At 41.4% G+C, this 19,136-nt stretch overlaps 1 protein-coding gene across 4 annotated transcripts in view; it reads right to left on the bottom strand.

Annotated features, from left to right (window-relative positions):
- KCNG2 (potassium voltage-gated channel modifier subfamily G member 2) overlaps window positions 1-19,136 on the bottom strand; it is a 57,312-nt gene that overhangs the window by 13,056 nt on the left and 25,120 nt on the right. For all 4 annotated transcript variants that reach the window (XM_027721528.2, XM_027721527.2, XM_039379100.1 and 1 more), the window contains exon 2: window positions 13,461-14,284. In XM_027721528.2, coding sequence (XP_027577329.1) covers window positions 13,461-14,216 — 756 coding nt within the window. In that variant the 5' untranslated portion in view covers window positions 14,217-14,284. The remainder of the gene's footprint in view (window positions 1-13,460; window positions 14,285-19,136) is intronic.

Here is a 19,136-nt window from a genome sequence, read left to right on the forward strand (position 1 = left end):
GTTGTGGTGGCACCTGGCTGTGCTCACAGATACTCACAGATGTACAGCGCCTAGAACTGTGGTCTTCCTAAACCCAGCATCCTCTTTCCTTTTTCTTCTCCTCAAGCTTCTCTCACACTAAAAAAGAATCTCAGTCTTGTTCTCTCCCTCTCTCTCTTACTAATCATATTAAAGAATAACTGATTCTTAACAGCATTTTAAAGTACATCTTCCCTCTCATTTCTCCCAGTTTCTCCATTCTTTCAGTTCCTGTTTTTCAAGCTCTTATCCTCCTGCCTCCCACTCACTGCTAGTCCCATTTTACTGACCCATATTAATTTTTCTGGTTTCTGCAACTCTGTAACCTGATATAAGAGTTGGGGGTGTCTGGTTTTTGTTCTTGGAGGAAAGGAGGACGGAGCTTACTGGTTTCCTTTTATGTTTTTTCCCAAACCCGTACTCCCCCCGCTCACTTTCCCTTTATACTCTTATCTGAAAGCAAGTGAAGGATTTGCCTATGTTGCCTGTGGGTAGATTTGCTTTCCTGCTGGTAGCAGCTCAGGCGCAGCTGGCAGTCAGCTCCCACATTGCCCTTGCACTGAAAGGCTGGAAGTTGTGCTGCTGCACTTGCAAAGAGGATGGATTTTCACAAGGTGGATCTGACCACAGCAAAACCACACACTCTCTCATATTCTCTCTTTCTGCTCAAGGCAACAGTAAAAACAGTGCTTTCTGTGACAGCAGTGCAGAATATAAGAACTTCCCTTAAAATACCCAGTATTTCTACTGTATATGAAGGCAACTAGCTGCAGACTGGGAGAAAATATCTGCAGCGTCTGCTCACAGGCAGGCAGTGCAGAGACCTTTTGGGAGGGTGCTGCAATTTCTCTTCTCATCATCTCTACCCAGTGTAGCGTGTGCCAATTTTCCAACACAGTTCAGGACGCATTGGATGGCTGGGACCTTCACACTATTCTCTGTATTTCCTATTTGAATCCAGGCTCAGAAAATGAGCTGGAGTGGAGGGAAAGGGAGTGTTTTTGTGTGTGCATGTGTGTGACTGTAGGGAAAGGTGAGGGTAGAGTGAGTGAATCATCAGAGGGGTGGGCTGGCACGTATCCTGGTGAACAGCCTGTTTCTGGCTGGGGCAAAGCCCCACCAGTAGCATGTCTCAGCCCCTGCAGCACCCCCTACAAACATAGTCAGTGCTGGACAAGATACCTTGGTTAGGATGCTACTTTCACTTGACCAGACTCATGCCATGTCATCCTCTTCAGACAGCTTCCAGGCTTCTGAGTTTTTTCTGGCTGCCCTCACCTTTAATCACAATTATGAACTGTCACTGCTTATTTCATCTTCTGAATGCCTTCAGGTCTGAATATGCATGAGGGCCAAGAAAGTCCCAGATATACAGCATCATCCTCACTGGCACCTCCTGCACCAGCAAGTCAGGGACAGGAGGGTAATTGCTCATCGACCTGTAAGGTCAGAAGAGGCTCTTGAGCTGATCCCCTGTGGAGCAGAGGATCTTGCCAAGTGGCTCATGAATCATATGCATGGCTTCAACTGAGCTGAGTTGTAATGTTTAGAAAGACTGACAGAATGTATTTAAAAATTCTATGAGATGTATGCAAGCATGTCTAGATAAATGGTTTCCATTGTTAATTACCCACACAGTAACATACTATAATTTAGAGCATGAGTTTCTCTAGCCGCAGGTTTCAATTATTGTTCACTGTTGCCCACAGACATTCTCTTATTCTGATTCTCAGTACATTAAAACCTCTTCTAGTGTCTCATTATAAAGTAGAACTTTCAGATTTTAAATAATTTTTTCAACTTTTTTTTCAACTTGCCTGCTTAATGGATACCAATCTGGACAGTATCTGAAGCTTCACACTTTGTCTCTTAACTAGCATGTCAGATGGGAAATCGTGTACAGCCAGAAGTTTTACCAGGGTCTCCAAATCCTTAGAGTCCCCACTTTCCAAAGGACTCTTTTGTCCCAGGGCCTTTAGGCTTTCTATGCTTAGGGGCTGCACTCTCCTAATGGCCATGCAGTTCCCTTCCCATGTTCAAATCAGTTCAGCTAACCATGCCAGACACTTCTAATGTGTCATTTCCTGTACATTTCATTCAAAATTGCTTTATCTTTTCTCCCAGATCACCAGTAAAACACCTAAGTAGCTCTGGGCCAACACCAGAGACTTGCATGTGTTTCTGCATGCACTGTCACTGGATGATGACGTCTTATGTTGGTTTTCTGCTACTACAAGATCTAAGAGAAATTCTATAAACATTTAATATGGAAGATAAGTTTTTGAAACATGCCTTTTTCTTAAGGAAGAATGTCACGTGGTACCAGTTCAAATGTTTTATAGAAGTGCTTACATCAGAAGTTATTTTCTTCTGAAAACTTTTTAACCTTAAAAAAATCATACTAAGTTTGATTAATGTTCTACATAGACTAGAATTAACTATGCTATCATCCTCAAAAATGTGGCTGATTGTACTCAGTACCATCTTTTTGATGTTTTTACTTGGAGCTAATATCATGCTTACCTTTAGAAAATCCAACAGCCTAAAGTTTTCTCCTGGTGCTTTCTCAAGCCTTTATTTAAAAACTATTGCAACAAATTGTATAACTTTCTTTTTTTTTCCCATTTGTATGCCACTCTTCTAACTCAATTTGCCTTGAATCTAAATGTCTCCATGGACACTGTAACAAGCCCCCAGTTTCAAAAACGTTCATATTTCATCTCAATTGCCACATTTTAAGCAACAAAAATGTAAGCATTTATAAAGTTGAATGATTTAGTGCAATTTTTCTAAGTGCCACACAGATGAATCAGCTCATTACCTCAGCCTAGCTATATGAGGTCTAGCCAAATGTAAATCTGTTTGCTTTCTTTCATTCCAAACCTCTAGAATTGAAAGCAACATATCCTGCAGCTCTGAGATGAAATTTCCAGATGATATTTTTATTACAAATAAATGAACAATTTCTCTCTTTCAGAACACTGGGACTGTGCTCAATAAGCCCACAGAGCACAAGCTCTCTTGCAAAAGTCAGTGGAGCAATCTATGGAGTACAAGAAGCTGTGCTGTATCCCCAGGATATTACACAGCAGGCTATGATGAGTAGCTATAGTAATTTTACAAACATGTCTGAAGGCCAAGTGACTATTATCATGAGATTGCTTCAGAGACCCCCTGGACGATTTATCTGTAAATTTGGAGAATAAACCTATTGGTAGGTATAGATAGCTATGGTGGTGGAACCAGAGATATTAAAAGAACTTAAACATGCAGCATATTTTGCTGGGTGAGCCACATTGCACCAAACATAAACCAGTTAACAATGTGACGAAGTTACCAATGTTCCTATGAAAGAGTTTTAACTGTTTAATTATTTACCAGTAATGTTATATTGCAGCATACTTATACAATATTTAAAAGAAGACCTTAGCCTGCTATTTATTCATGAGAAAATATTCCGTAGACTGAAAGAGGTCACTGGCATAGAATAAAGTTATTAACAAGTCAACAGGAATTTTATCTTAGTCAACTCTTGTATCATCTCCAGGCAATACAGAGGAACACTCTCCTTTTTTTTTACTTCTAAGCCTAAAACACTGCAGAGACTGCAGTGTGGCTCCCAAAGTCTATATTGTTACCTACTGTCCTCTAAATCTTCCAGGGAAGCTCCTTGACCCATAAGGATGTCTCTCTTTACTTGGGAAAAGCAACCCAACAGAAGATGCTGCAGTGAGACCCAAGTTGTTAAGAGCCAGGCATGAACAGCTTAGGCAGTGACTTTGCTGAAAGGGGGAATTTTGAGCAGGTCTGCAGGCTCACTAAGGGACTCTGTGTAAACATATTCCACAGTGCTGTTTCCCCACCCACAATCCCAAAGCAACTATCAGTGAAAGAAAACACAGCATTCCTCTTAACCTTCCTGATACAACAGAGAAAGATTTTCTTACTGGGACCATGTTTCCTTTATCTTCTCTTGAAGAAGCTACCACGATGGAACAACTAGGTGTGTCCGCTAAAGTTTAGAGAGCTTCAGTGAAGCAGGAAGGGTGGATTTTTGGTTTGTTTTTTTTTGTTTTTTTTTTTTCATAGGGGAAAGACTGCAGAAAGTAATTTCTTTTTTTCCCAAGAGGTGCCAGGTAAGAAGTCTCCAAATATAATCATAACTAAATACAACCTGTTGTTATCCAGCACTCTGTCCACACAACCGATAACAAGAATAATCAATCATTCCTTCAAATGTTTTCTATTCATTACCAGCTTAACGCAGCCCTGCAAGGAGGAAGACCTATCTCTGAAAAGAGCTGGCAAAGCTGGCATATGGTGTGCTATTTGACCAGGGGGTTTCCAGGCAGCTGGGGTCCTGGGCAGTGGCAGTCAGAGCTGGTGCAGTGGTCAGTGTGCTGTGCAACAGCGATGCTGGGGACTGATAGCAGCAAATGTGTCTTCCTAGTGTGTGAAGAGAGCAATGCTGCACTCGGTAAAATACAGATACTGAGATAAAACAGCTGGATGTGGACAGCCAGTAAAGGACAGATTTAGATTCAGATCCACAAAGGATAGACTAATACATGTATTCTTTTACATTAAGGGCTGTATCATTCAGATAGCTCACAGACAAGCACAGTTACCAGCTGTCATAGTTTGAGATTGGCCCCCCCTGAGAGTTTGGGGGCTCAGGGGTGATTGGGTGCCAGGGCAGTGTTCCCTGGAGAGCCAATCACCACTCGTTCGCTTCTGCTAAAAATCATATATACACAGCCACCTGAAGCTGTTGGCATTCTGTTCTTCTCTTGGTGTCTGCTGTGTGTAGGTGTAGAAGGCCAGGGGGTGGCTGGGCTCCTTCTTTCCCCCCTCCGGGGGGGGGAAGGGGAGCCTTGTGGCCCCCAACTCTGCCTAGGCCAGAGTTAGAGACAGCATTTGGAGTGAGTGTTTGTGAGGGACGCGACTCACAGCACCTGAGGTAAGAGGGAGGAGACCAGGCCCTCTTCTCCCCCCCTGCAGCTGCGGGACACTTGGGACAGTGTATAACTGGACCAAGCTGCCTGTGGCCAAGGCTAGGGGGCTTTTTCCCCTCCACTGCATTGAGGCTGGTGGGGGGTGGATTTTAAGGCTCAGCACTGAAGCAGAGCCAAGTGGACGGGCTGCTGACGAAACAGCTCGGAGCCAGGGAAAGGAATCCCAGGCAAAACTGGAGACGGACCGAAGAGAGAGGCCCGGAGGATGTCTCTGCCGTGATTTAAACACAGGACAGCCGAAAACCCAGAGGAGGAATCAACATTCCAGGATGTATATGTTGATAAGCTACACTACAGCAGCCTACGAACCGAGGTATGAGACTGAGAAAGACAGATCACACAGCAGACCGAGGAGAAAGGACTCAAAGCTACTTTCTTGGACTTCGTGAAGAGGAAAAACTTCCACAAACAGCTGGAGCTTGGTGAGGGGGGAGCGTTCGGGTCCCTGAACACTCCCACAAGGGACAGACTGGTTACTTCTCAACCTTGAAAGGCTCTTCCTGGACTAAAGTTAAAGGGAGGGGCTTAAAGGACTGATAGAAATGTAATATATATATATATATATAGTTGCCTTTAGTTTATATAGTATTTATTTGTGTAAATAAATGTATATACTTCCCCTTCCCCCTATAGAAGCCTCTGGCCTGAAAGTTTCTCTCTGGTGTTAGGATAAATTCTGGGAAGGGGTGGGGGAGCCTGGAAATTGGATTTTGGATTTCTAATGTGGCTCAAACTGACACACCAGTAAAATGATCAAAGGACATGATCACCACTTCTTGATATTTGCAAAGAACTTTCTGCGATTGGTCTTATAAATTCCATAGGAGTCAGCTAAAAGATGCACACCACTCCAAAATCCCCCACAGAACTTGACATTTAAGTTTTAGATTGAGCAGTACAGAGGTTCTTGACTCCTTGATTTAAAGCTGTCTGTGTGGCACACAGAAGCAACATTACTTTATCAAACCCCATCACTTTCAACTGCTTTCAGACAAACCAGAGCTGTCTGAAAGACAACTTGCACAGCAAATTTCTCTGACCATCAGAGAGGAGCTGGCAGACCATACTATGATGACTCAGACTTGTGAACTTTGTAGTTATTCCTCAGTTTTGGACTCTAAGGATATCGTACAGTAATTGCATCTTGCATGAGTCACAAGTTGGTCTCACTTGTGAAAAGGGTTTTCTTGCTTAGAAATGTAGCTCACAGACTGAAGCACAAAGAGTGTACCCATGTACCTGAACACCAGGTAGATGTAGTTTTATTTCTGTTATTATGATGGTCATGGACATTGTGATTAAGACATTCTGTCACAAAGCATTCATAATCTAAGGGCAGGATTAAACAAAACAGGTGATGGAACTACATAAGGCCAATTGAGAACCTAAACAAGAAAGCAAACTTTTTCATATTGCCAATGACTGGAGCTGTGGGTAAAAGACATTCTCAGGGCTTGTAATTTGTTATGTGTTACCATTTTGATTTAAGTACTATCTGAGGAGAAAACCTAATTTAAGCTTGTGAAATTAAAAAAAAAAAGAAACACCATACTTTTAGTTAAAATACAGTTCTGTAGTGTTCTGAGTGCTACATCCCTTAAGCAAGGACATGTGAATGTGAAACTGAATATGAATCTCATGTGTCTATAAGAACTCCATTGTGCACGATGTAGAAAAGGCAGGTGACAATTGCTAGTGAGTCATTTGGTCTTTCCCTGGCCTCCAGCCAGATGTGGCCTGAAGTGTCTGGAGCAAACACAAAATGCAAACAAGCAATATAGGGGACAAGTACAGCAGATCAGTTCAGATGCCAAAACTGGTGATGCTGTTACAGCTCATAATTTTTGGCATTTAAACTGCAGAGCTGAAAAAACGGTATAACGAATTCTCAGATGATCCCCAGGGAAATTAGTTAGTCCAATTCCCCAAGACTCTTTTTATAAAAAGTCACCCTCAGTGCCTATACACTATAAATAGTTATCTGTAATACCAGCGGGGAGATTTTTTTTTAAATGCATGGGTTTTTTTGACTGTGCTGTAATTTCTAGAACAGTTTATTCCACAAAGAAAGGAAAAACACAAGCTGCAATTTATTAAGACTTTCATTCATGAAAACAAACCATCTATGCATCACATGAGTCTCTAAGTTAAAATCAAGGTCTTGTTATCACATGCAGAATGATAACTGAACAGTCAGAAGAGAGAGAAAGTGGTAAAAATGAGCTCTCCAGCAATGAAAAGCTTAATTCCAGAGTCTCAAGCAGAGTGGCATTTTAGGCACTGCCAACAATTGTTTTACTCCTTTACATTACTTTTCACCAAAATAAGCAAATGATTTAATGTAAAAATGTGTTAACCCCAGCTAGAAGGACCCCAAACTGCAAGAGTTTTGAGATAAGATAGTATTCAACAAAATGACATTTCTGACACACTGAGGCTGTGAATCTTGTATGTGTTCCTATTGAGCTACCTATTTAGACTACAAACCTAATAAAATCAATAGTTATAACTGCAGAATCACAGAATGGTTGAGGTTGCATGGAACCTCTGGAGATCACCTGGTCCAGCCCCTTCTACCTGTTCAAACAGGGCCACATAGTTGTCCAGGACTGTGTCTAGGTAGCTTTTGAATATCTCCAAGGATGAACATGCTACAACCTCCCCGGGCAACCTGCACCAGTCCTTGGCCACCCTCACAATGAAAAGGTATTTCAGAGGTAAATGCTTGTGTTTTATGTCACCTCTTGTCCTGTCACTGGGCACCACTGCAAAGAGCCTGGTTCTGTCCTCTGTGACCCCTCCCTGCAGATATTTCTACACATTGATGAGATCCCCCTGAACCTTCTCTTCTCCAGCCTAAACAGTCCCAGTTCTCACAAGCCTTTCCTATAGGGGAGATGCTTCAGCCCCTCCATCATCTTCATGGCTCTACATTGGTCTTTGTCCAGTATGCCTGTATCTCTCTTGTACTGGGGACCCAGAACTTGACACAGCGCTCCAGGTGTGGCCTCACCAGCACTGAACAGAGAGGAAAAACAACTCCCTCGAACTGCCAGCAATGCCTAACACAGCCCAGGATACCGGTAGCCTTCTTTGTTGCAAGGGCACATTGCTGGCTCATGGTAAACTTGGTGTCCACCAGGACCCCCAGGTCCTATTCTGCTGAGCTCCTTTGCATCTCGGTGGCCTCCAGCATGTACTGGTGTAAGGGGCTGTTCCTTGCTGGGTGCAGGACTCTGCATTTCTCCTTGCTGAGCTTGCTGAGGTTCCACAGGCTTCCTGAGCCCATTTCTCCAGCCTGGCAAGGTAATTCAGGACAGCAGAACAACTGTCTGACCTATCAGTCACTCACCTAAAGTTCCTGTCATCAGCAAATTTGCTGTAGGTACACTCTGCTTCATCCTCCAGGCCACTAATAAAGATGTCTAACAAGACTGGACCCAGTACAGAGCCCTGGGGTATGCCGTTTAGTTAGTGGCCTCCAACTAGACTTCCTGTCACTGATCACCATGCTCAGGGCACGGCCACTCAGCCAGTTTTTAATCCACCTCACTGTCTGCTCATGCACCCCTTACAGCAACAGCTTGTCTACGAAAAGCTATTGAGAATCATTATACAAGACTCTTTTAACCTTGTCTGAGATTACTTTTGTGTGTACCTTTGTGAAATGAAATCTTTAGTCACAAGATTGTTTAAAATACACATTCACCATTTATCTATTATCAACATTATGAAAGTTGAAGAACAGCGTGTAAATTAAGCTTAGAAGGTTAAATGGTTTTGGCTTCTTTATGAGCTATTATTAACTTCATTATTTATAAACCTCTCTCTTTGTTGTAATGTTCTTTAGCTGAAGGTTATTGAACTGTAACTTCCTATCACAGCATCTTTAATTAGGCTAGTTTTTCCCTACACGTTAGGAAGCACGGTGAAGAAGGAAGTACCACAGAATCACAGAATATGCTGAATTGGAAGGGACTCACAAGAATCACTGAGTCCAACTCCTGGCCCTGCACAGGACTATTCCCAAGGGGTCACACCATGTGCCTGAGAGTATCATCCAAATGCTTCTTGAACTCTGTCAGGCTTGGTACTGTGATCACTTCCCTGGGGAGCCTGTTCCAGCACCCAACCACTGATCTGCTTCTCCTGTTTTACACTGTGGTATTACAAATGATTGAGCTCAGGGGTACTCAGGCCTATAAATGCTTTTGTGAATCAGAACAAATTATTTGATGTTAACGTCTGAGTTCACTACCCTTTCTTCTGTGATGAAGAAGGTTGTCTAACAAAAGAAAGAAGACTTCTTCAGATAGAAATGGTCAACATTTCTGTTTTCAACAAGAAAAAAAAATGAAGAGTTCAATATGATGACCATCTGGCTTCAAGTTGAATCTCTCAATGTCTTTTGGTTGTTCAGCTCCTACTGTGTTTAAAGTTTTTGCTGTAATGTATCCCCATCTGGTTTAAGACTCTGATGTATTAGCTGCTTTCCTTAAGTCACTCAATGCCTGGCCATTTGTTTACAGAGTTGAGAAGCCCACTTAAAGGTATCATACGCCTAAAATGCCTTAAGGATATTTTTATGCCTCTGGATATTTTTACGTCTTGGAGATGACTTTTGTGGTGGTCTTGAAAGAACTCAGTTACTGAGGGTTCCTGCTATGATTCTATCTCAGCAGATTTTACCTTTAGAGAAGACTTTTCACCATTAAATCTAAATCTTACATAGAAATCTCCCATTCTGAAAATTTTGAAATTAAAAAATTAGCATTGTCTTGTTACTTTACACAGAAGAATGTGACTGTCTTCACAGGTTTGTTTTCTTTATACATTTGAAGTATCCCTTTCCTGAAATTTCCAGAAGCAGCTATTATACATATTACTGGACCAGTGGATTTTATTTAATTTAATCAGGAAATAAAAGCTAAATGAGAAAAAATTGACAAAATATATGTCCTAGTTCAGTAAGTAAAACATAATTTAGTATCTGATTCTGTTAACTTTACTGATAATTGTGCAGCATCTGAAACACATGATACTATTTCCCAAAAAGAGTAACACAAGGTGAATCAAGGTGACCATTAGTAAGAACAAGACATATACAGTACAGGGGAACACCATCCTTCCCATTCTCGTTAAACCACTAGGGATTGCAACTGTCATCCAGAACATCTGGACCATTTGATAAAGTTAACAAAATGTATGATTGAGTCTTCTGCTGTATTTTAAAAGAGATAGGCAGGCACCTTAAATAATTTCCTCACCCACTTGGTCATTACTTCTAACTTTCAAGATCCCACACTTGCATCTTGTCTGAGGTCATTTACACCTCTGCAGGACATCACTGGGTGTAACAGCTCATCCATTCAGATGGCATTAAAGGACTGGGGTATGGAAAATTGCTCCCCCCAACAAAACCACAGCATGGGTTTTTTCATGATTGGTTCCTCTGTCTTTCCCTGAAGCAATAACAGGAGAGATAGATGGCACACAGAGCTTTTGTTTTCTGTAAAAACACCAGCTCTGACACAGAACCGTAACAACAGTAATGCCAGCCAGAAAACCTGGAAAATCCATTTTCTGCTTGTTAGGAGACTGCAAAACCAGACCAAAGAACTATCACTGGGCACAAATTTTAATCTAGATACTGGGGACACAGCTCAGAATGATTAACATGAATTTGAACTCACATGATCTCTCTTCTCTCCACACCTGTTATGTGAAGAGCTGCATTGGCTTGCTAAGCCACATAGAGAGTACACACAAAGAGTTTGCAGCCTAGGTTTCTGACCTTACAAGTGATTCAATGTGGGCAGATGCCTGATTCCCTACCCAGCCAGAAGTGATCCTTCACCTGTCCCCTGTGCAAGAGAGCCACCTTTGTCTCAAACAAAATACCCCTTTCCAATCTGTCCACAGACCTTCCCTGTGCAAAGAGCGGAACAAAGATTATTTGCAGGAGCTCTGTGCTTTTAGAATGTAAGGACACAGAAAAACACAGGAGAATTTATTCTGATCTTCTCTGCATTGCAAGCATTTCGCTTTTGTAACTTGATCTGCGACTGGTAATTTACTTTTGATCGAAATAGAGTGTGTTTAGCTGAAGGCTACCTACCAGGAGGGCACTGAGCTTTGAACTGAAAAAGTCTAAAAATACAAAATCCACTAATTCTCTTCCTAGTCTGTCCCAGTAATTAATCACTGTGGTATTAAAAATTGGCATATAGTTTCCCATATGAATTTCCCAGGATTCAGCTTTTATCCATGCATCATCTCCTTGCTTAATTTAAAGGTCTTTTAGATGATACAGTTCTCCTCCCCTCATAAAAAAACACTTACGTGCTTAATCCACTCACCTTCCTCCCAATAATGTAAATTAACTGAAATGTTCAAGTTTCTTACTGTATGGCATTTTCTACAGGTGTCTAAGATTTACAGGTTTTTTCACCCTCTTCCACTTTTTCAAAACACCATTAAAAATAGTAATGTGAGAGTTGACTGCAGCATTCTAATGTCAGTCTCACCAATATAGGCACAAGAAATCTTCCAGCTTCTAATCACTGCTCCTCAGCTTAGATACTCAAGGGTGACATTAACCCTTCTGACTTTATGCTGCAATAGGAACTTACAGTAGTTGTACCCTAAATCCTATTTAGAATCTCATTTTGGGAGTCAGACTCTGCTTTTACAAGAGCAAGTCTGCATTCATCTTTATTGCACAGTTTTGCATTTGATTATGAAAATGTGCTATTTCTAATGGTCCCAGCTTACCAAGAAATCCAGGCTTCTTTCATACTCTTGCTTTATCCTCACTATTACCCTGCTCCACCCAACAAAACATTATTAGCCAATTATTATGAGTCCCTATTTATGTTTATACCATTAATAACAATATAAGGTGCCTAACCTCTATGAATTCTAAAAGTAATTGCTCAGCTCTCACTTAAACCCAGGAACATTTGAACACTAAATACACCTCAGTTTTCAACAGTAAAATATCCCTTGTGCTTAGAATTCCAAGATACTGGAGAACTGATGGTTAATTAGAGTAAAAGACATGTGTTTTGGAAATGATATTTCTTTTAAAATTATCAGGACAATATAGTGTTAATTAGTACCCAGTATCCTCAACTTTTAAACCATAAAAAGCCTTTAAAATAGAGATCTTATAATAAATCATATATCAATTAACATACCAAATGTTTCAGCTTTTTATTTGACTGCTACTGAGTGAGTCTGATTCCATATCAAAATACTCAGTTGATATGTAATCTCAACAGACCTGGCAAGCAAAGGGTGGATTTAATGGTACATGAGGTAATCAGTCAAACGCAGGGGTCTCTCTGCAGTGGCTGGACCCATCTTCCATCAGCATACATTTTATTTCCAATGCAACAAAACAGTAAATGACCACCCTCTTTTCTGCTAGTGGCATTGGGGGACGAGCCATCTAGCCCCTGGGTGATGGCACACAGGGAGATTGCTGCTTCCAGGAGCGCTTAGCCTTCAGCTGAGAGGCAGAACTTCGGGGGGTGAAGTAGTTAGTAGCTGAAGTTCACAACCACATTTAATGACCATGGGGCTGGGAAATAAGCCCACACATTTAGTATCAAGCTTGGACTTGGGTAAAACCAGAGAGGCCATGAACACTTCAAAACATCCCCACCTCCCAGATCCCTTAGACTGCATTTCAGCCTATATGTAAATAAAACATGATGTCCTCCTCTATCATTTTTCAGATAAGCTCTCACTGGCATACATAGAATTAATCCTAGGAAAGTGAACTGCTTGCACAAAATAAGGGACTAAACCCTTAGGGAATACGGTGAACTGAAGAATAAACAAAATATATGTAAGACTTGATTTTCAAGGGCATAAATCATCCACAGCTTACGCTTGAGAATACTAAACACATCTGAAAATTGGGACAATTGCTCTGTTTCTGCTGTTAAGTTGCTACCTCAGCTTCCTTGGCCTTTATCTCACCTTATAACATCAAAATACTTTAGATATGGTTTTTACACTGGGGTACTGAGAGTTCATTCAAAGTGTTAAAGTACCCTTAGGGAAAACTGCTCTGTTAACTCTAAACCTAATCTCAAAACATTAAGCCACAAGCAAGGCTGATTTTTATCCCCACGATAGCTGGTTTGTCATCTGGTTAGAGATGTCAGAAAACAAACCTGTTGGGCAAAACTATCTGCTGGTGTGAACTGCCAAAGCCGTTCTGGCAAGGCAGCGTTTGGCCCAATCTTCTCTCAGTTTGAAGTGACATAATGTTTTGTGTGCTCTACCCGAGACAGCCCTCCACTCCTTACGTACTGAATGCAATACCTTCATATTTGCTGGAATGATTTTGCCTGTCACCTTCCCCGAGGAGACAAAATGCAAAACACGCTTTACTCCAAAAAAAGCTGCACTCACCCGATCTTCTTCTTCTCTGACATCTGGCATGGTGCTGATGCAGAGGCTGACTGCAGTGATGGCAACAAAAGAGATTGAAATACAAGCAAAGATCTTCCCTGGGATCCCTGAGTGAGGGTTCTCTACCATATCCCTAAGCTTTCTCATGCACAAACTCAATCGGCTAGTGTCCTGGAAGGCACATTGCGCAGTTTCACTAAATACCATCTCCCTTTCAAACAGCCTGGCCTCAGCTGCCTCTTCCTCTTTCTGTCGTAATCTCTTTTTACAGCACCACTCCAGGTGGTCCTCTTCTATCCCCCAGTACACAAGCTCCTCCTGGAAAGAAAGAGCGCACATCTCCCTGAGAAGCCTCAGCTTCCCAGCTGTCAGGAAAGTCATGATTGTCCTGAAGGCACTAGGATTACGGTCAAAAAAAAATTCATTGCAGCTAACATCATAATCATCGCAGATGTTCATGATCTCATCATAGTTGTTGCAAGACTTTAGCTTCCCAAGCCTGGTCAAGGGGCAGTTCTCCAAGGTGGTCCATGGAATTTTGTATTTAATACCGCCTACATTGATGATCACAAACCTGGACCGGTCATCGATGCGGGCTAAGCAGCACAAGTCTTCTCCAGGATGCAAAAGTTTGGCCTTTTTGTAGAAGAATCCCTTCTTGGTTTGCACTTCACACAGGTTTTCCAAGTTGTTGAAGGAGTAAGTGCTGTACTCAGGATCTGCATTCCCAGTGAGCAATGCCATTTCGTGATACATCTGTTGAGTCCATAGGGAGGTTGCGGCTACTCAAACAAAAGCATCTGAAGCTTGACCAGAAAGTCTATCTGTAAAAAAAGGATTTTAAAATTACAATAAAAGTAGGACATTGTTAGATGATAAACAATCCTATCCTCTCATCCCCAAGAAACTTTTCCCCGTGGCATTATTTTTCCCCCTATTATTTTAGGAGTATCTTTGCTTGATAGTTGCTTGGGGAAAGAACTTAAACTACAATCAGGTCAGAAGCCATGTTGATACTTCAAGAGAGTTTAGTCAGTGAATGAATTTACATTTTAGCAACTTAATAAAGAAACTTAGTTGTAAATTTTTTTTTATTATTTTGGCCCATCTACATAATATTCCTATTACAAAATGCCCATAGTGTGAGGATAAAACAAACACCTACAGTACAGTCAGAAATGTAAATGCAGAAATGTGGGTAATTCCCAATTTAAATTCACTATGCCTAGGTAGCAATAGCAATGAATATCTGGGAGCTGAGAATCCAGCCTGCAGCCAGCACCCAGGTTTGGGTGCTTGAATCTCCATAGCACTATGGAGACCCATTTGCCACTGGCACCCCAGCTAATTGGATCAAAGCTATATTGGGAGTATCTACCAGAATAGCCCCACTTCTAAGGGTAGAAAAGCTTTTGTTCTATGCTGGAGTACCTGCCTTCCTGACTACTGACATCTCTGGTAGGAAGGTGGGCATGCTGTGTCTGAGTTGAAACCAGAGCTTGCCTGGGATGCTGGAGCTGCTGAAGGCTCTTCTGTGGGTTTGGCTGTAGGAGATGGAGAGGGTGCCAAGAAGCCTGGCAGCAGCTCTGAAACGGGATATCAAACCTAAGAATGAAGCCGAGCTGGAAGTGAACTGATTGCTGCTCTTATTTCTGCATAGCGCAGAACCCAACTGGTCACATTTAGCAGGAATTATGCATATTATGTATAATTCCAGGATTTAGCTTGTGCCTTCTGCTTACCCCTCCTTTACCAAACCACAATCCACATCGTTTCCTTACTTTCTCTAAAGCTCGTCACCCACATTCTTCAAAGCAGTCTCTCCGAATCAGTACTGGGGATGTCTTGAAATACTACTATGTAATTGCACTTGTGAATCACCCAAAACTTCCTGAATTGCTCAAATATGAAGTAGGAAACAAGAAATCAGTGTCGGACTATTGGGATTCCACACAAAAGACCTGGACTGAGAATGGATGCAGTGATGGCGAACAGTCTTAACCAGGGAAGGTAAAAACCTTACAAGTTGACAAAAGATAGGAGAAAAAGCTGAGTAGTGAAGGGTAGACTGACATAATTGATGACAGGATGAGGCAGTAACTCCATAATTTATAAGCAACATTCTCCAATTCCCTCTGAATCTCATGTCTCAGCTGGGAGAGAACAACAAACAAGTGGGTACCAGGAAAAATCAGAGAGCACACACATTGAAACACATTCCCAGAGGAGCATCTTCCTTTATCTTTAACCAGCGCACTAACTCTTAACTCATTAGACCTAGTCAAAATGATCTCTGACAGAGAGTGGTGAATATTTGCTACCATAGCACTGAATCATCCTCTAAATATTCTTACCAATTGCACTCAAACAAAAACACAGCAATAACAGTGGTACTCCTGCTTCAACATTTCTATAAGGACTCAGTCACTGAATTTTAGAATGGCATTTACATTGGATGTTTCCAAAAGGTCAGGAAGGTTGGTTTATATACAAAAAGTTACAGTCATCTAGAGATACTTTTCAGCACTGTGAAAATTTCAGAAGAGCTAATGATGCTAAAATCTCTCCAATTTCACTTCAGGGAAAGAAATAATTGTTAGAACATCTGTTTATACAGGGCAGCATGAGCAACAGAGAAAAGCTCCTTCACCTGGGTAAGGGCCAGTAAAGGGCAATAGGAGCAACACACTCTTACGGTGCTTCTACGGCACAAGCTCGAATGCAGCTGGGGTTGCAAATGCCACAATGAGTGGGCACTGTCAGCACAGTATATGCTTTAAAGATTTAGTCTCTTGTTGCTTTCTGTTGGTAAGATAAAATATTCGCTGCCACTACTGAGAGCTTTGTGCTTTTGTTTTCATGCCTCACTTGTTCTACAAGTCAACATACTAAAAGTGGTTTACATTGTTTTGAGATCAAGGCCAGGATTTGCTTTTCTCCTCTCCCTCGTGTAGCAGGTTGCTGCATAAAGGGGCCAGATACATTTCATAGAATTATTTTGAATCTAATCTTACATGCACTTCTTCCTCCTTCTAAGTAGCAGCTAGCTCAATGTGAAAATCTGTAAGCATGTTGTTTGCTAGAAAATCTCTGAATCTTTTATTTTGTGAATGTGTGGATATAAAATTACATTGGTTAAATGTAAAGCTTAAGGAAGGAGCTTTTTTTTTTTTCTTTTTTTGTATCATCAGTGGATAAACAGAAAGAGAACAGAAGTAGTTATGGATAGTATTTGCCTCTGGTTTAACAGGTTGATTCTGGACAGTACTGGTAGCACCAGGTGCTGGAGTTTAGCTACTACAGTGAATTTTCTGACATCACACTTCAAGATCCCAGAATCCATACTAGCATACCTTATTAGTTGGCAGCATTTGTTTTGGAAATCTCAGATTAAAAGATAAGCATGTGAAGACAGTTGTATTTATTATTCTCCTTGCCATCTCTGTGAGATGGCTGACCAAGACCAGGGTTCAGATGTCAATGGAACAACATGGAAAAGCTTCTTCTGCCACATTAACTGTCTAGAGAAAAACAAAATACATCACTGTGGGTTCCCAATTTGGCATCTATCCTGAGAAGTAAAACAAGCCTGGAAGGTCTGTCTCTGATCTTATGTGCATGGAATGTATCATGACTCTCACTAAATATTAAAGGGTATTTGAAAATTATGTGGGTCTTAAAATACTCTCTGCATGCCAAGGTTATCTGATGTATGCACATGCCTGCAGTAAAGCATCCTATTGAAGATTAACTTTAAAAGCCAATACTTCCAGAAATGATACTACTTTATCATCCAGTTGGCATTTCTACCATTTAATCTGACACATGGGTGCAGGAGAGACTATTAAAGCACAGTCTGGAATAAGCTGTCCATCACAGGGATGAAGGACAGAATTTGATTCTATATTTGTTGTTCATAATTTTACAATGCTGTGGGAGAAATGCTGCATGAATGTTTCAGTTTGATGATCATATACAGGGTGGGTCATACATATTGTGGATTCTTTTCTTTTTTAAGTAGAGTCAAACAATTTTTATTCACTAAGAAGTATTTTCTTTGGCTGTCTATGTATGTATATGTATTCATGCACACATGAATTCAGCCAAATTGTGTCAACAACAGACAGCTGAGATCTTCAAAACACAAGCATTTTCCATCAAAGATTTTAAAGATTAAATAAATGTCATAAGCACACAACTGCTTCCCCTTTTTGTTGAATTATTTTCTCAATTGAGAGAGGGCTATTTCCTGACTTACTGCCTTCTCACTTTTTCCACTCCCATCACTGCCCCTCACACAAACATTCCTCATTGTCCTATTCTATCAGTACTGTTGCGTCTAAGTCACGTGTGGCTTTGCCTGTGGCTCCACTGGTCTCAAGCTGCCTTGAATAAGAACGAAAAATAGGGCAAAACATCCCTGCCGACAGGCTGATCAGCCTGGCGAGGAGAGCTTTAAAACAGGGATGATGGGGAGGTAGTGGTGAAGCAAAGACTGCAGGTCAAGAGAGGTCTTGTGCTGAGGGTGACCGCATGAAGTATGTGCACATAAATGAGGGTATACCTACAGGAAAGTGTCATGGGCAAAGCACTTACAACTTTTCTGAGAAATCAACTGGACTAGGTGGCTCTGAAGTGCCTGTACAGTAATGCATGTAGACAGGGAGAAAACAAGAAAAATTCAGAGGTCTTTGTGCAGTTGCACAGAAGAATCTGGTATGGTGAGGGTGGTCAAACACTGGAACAGAATGCCAAGAGTGGTAGTGGAGTCTCCATCCTTGGAGATATTCAAAACCCATCTGGACACAGTCCCGGGTAACTTGTTCTAGCTGATGCCACTTTGAGCAGTGGAAACTAAATCAGATGAAATTCAGGGTCCCTTCCTACCTCAACTACTCCATGATTTTGTAAACAGTCTCTTTTTAACTGCTGCTGTAAGTTACAAAGTACTGCAGGTTTACACTCGTACTACAATAGCAAAAAGAAACCATGAGGCCTTTTAGTAATTAATGTTTCAAGATTTCTTTCGTGAAATGAAACACATTTTGACAGAGTACAGGTTATTGTGTCATAATTTAAAGCCACAGACAGGAAACATAGATTAGGGTGACCACAAGATGTTTTCTCTCAATTCCAATGGGAGTTGAGTCAGTGAATCTGTTCTGCAGTGCTCAGCCATTTCCAGTCAGAGATGTGCTGAAACCTGACATTGCTGCCTGGGACCAAAGTAATTCCTACTTCTGCCTGTGACATGATTTATAAATCACAACGCACACAATCACTTTAATAGTAAACTTTACACATGCAACTGATCATCCAGTTGGTGATATTACAGCTAACACTTTGGGTGAGGAGGTTCAGGAGATCTGGGTTACTCTTCTATTCACTACAATTCAGTAGAACGTGGACTTCCAGTTACGAGTCCCTGCCAGGCACTGTTGAAGCATGGAGAGGAAAGCATCTGCCCACAAGTCTTACAACATACAGAACAGATGGGGTGCAAGAAATACACAGATTTAAAAAACAAAACAAACCCCAGTGAAACAAAACAAAATAGATACCTCTTGAACACTTCCGGGGATGGTGATTCTATCACTTCCCTGGACAGCCTGTTCCAATGTCTGACCACCCTACCAGTGAAGGAATTTTTCCTAATACCAAATCTAAACCTCCCCT

Source organism: Pipra filicauda, unplaced genomic scaffold (genome assembly GCF_003945595.2).
Source record: "Pipra filicauda isolate LSUMZ 115617 unplaced genomic scaffold, ASM394559v2 scaffold155_size1731166_pilon, whole genome shotgun sequence".
Lineage (NCBI taxonomy): Eukaryota > Metazoa > Chordata > Aves > Passeriformes > Pipridae > Pipra > Pipra filicauda.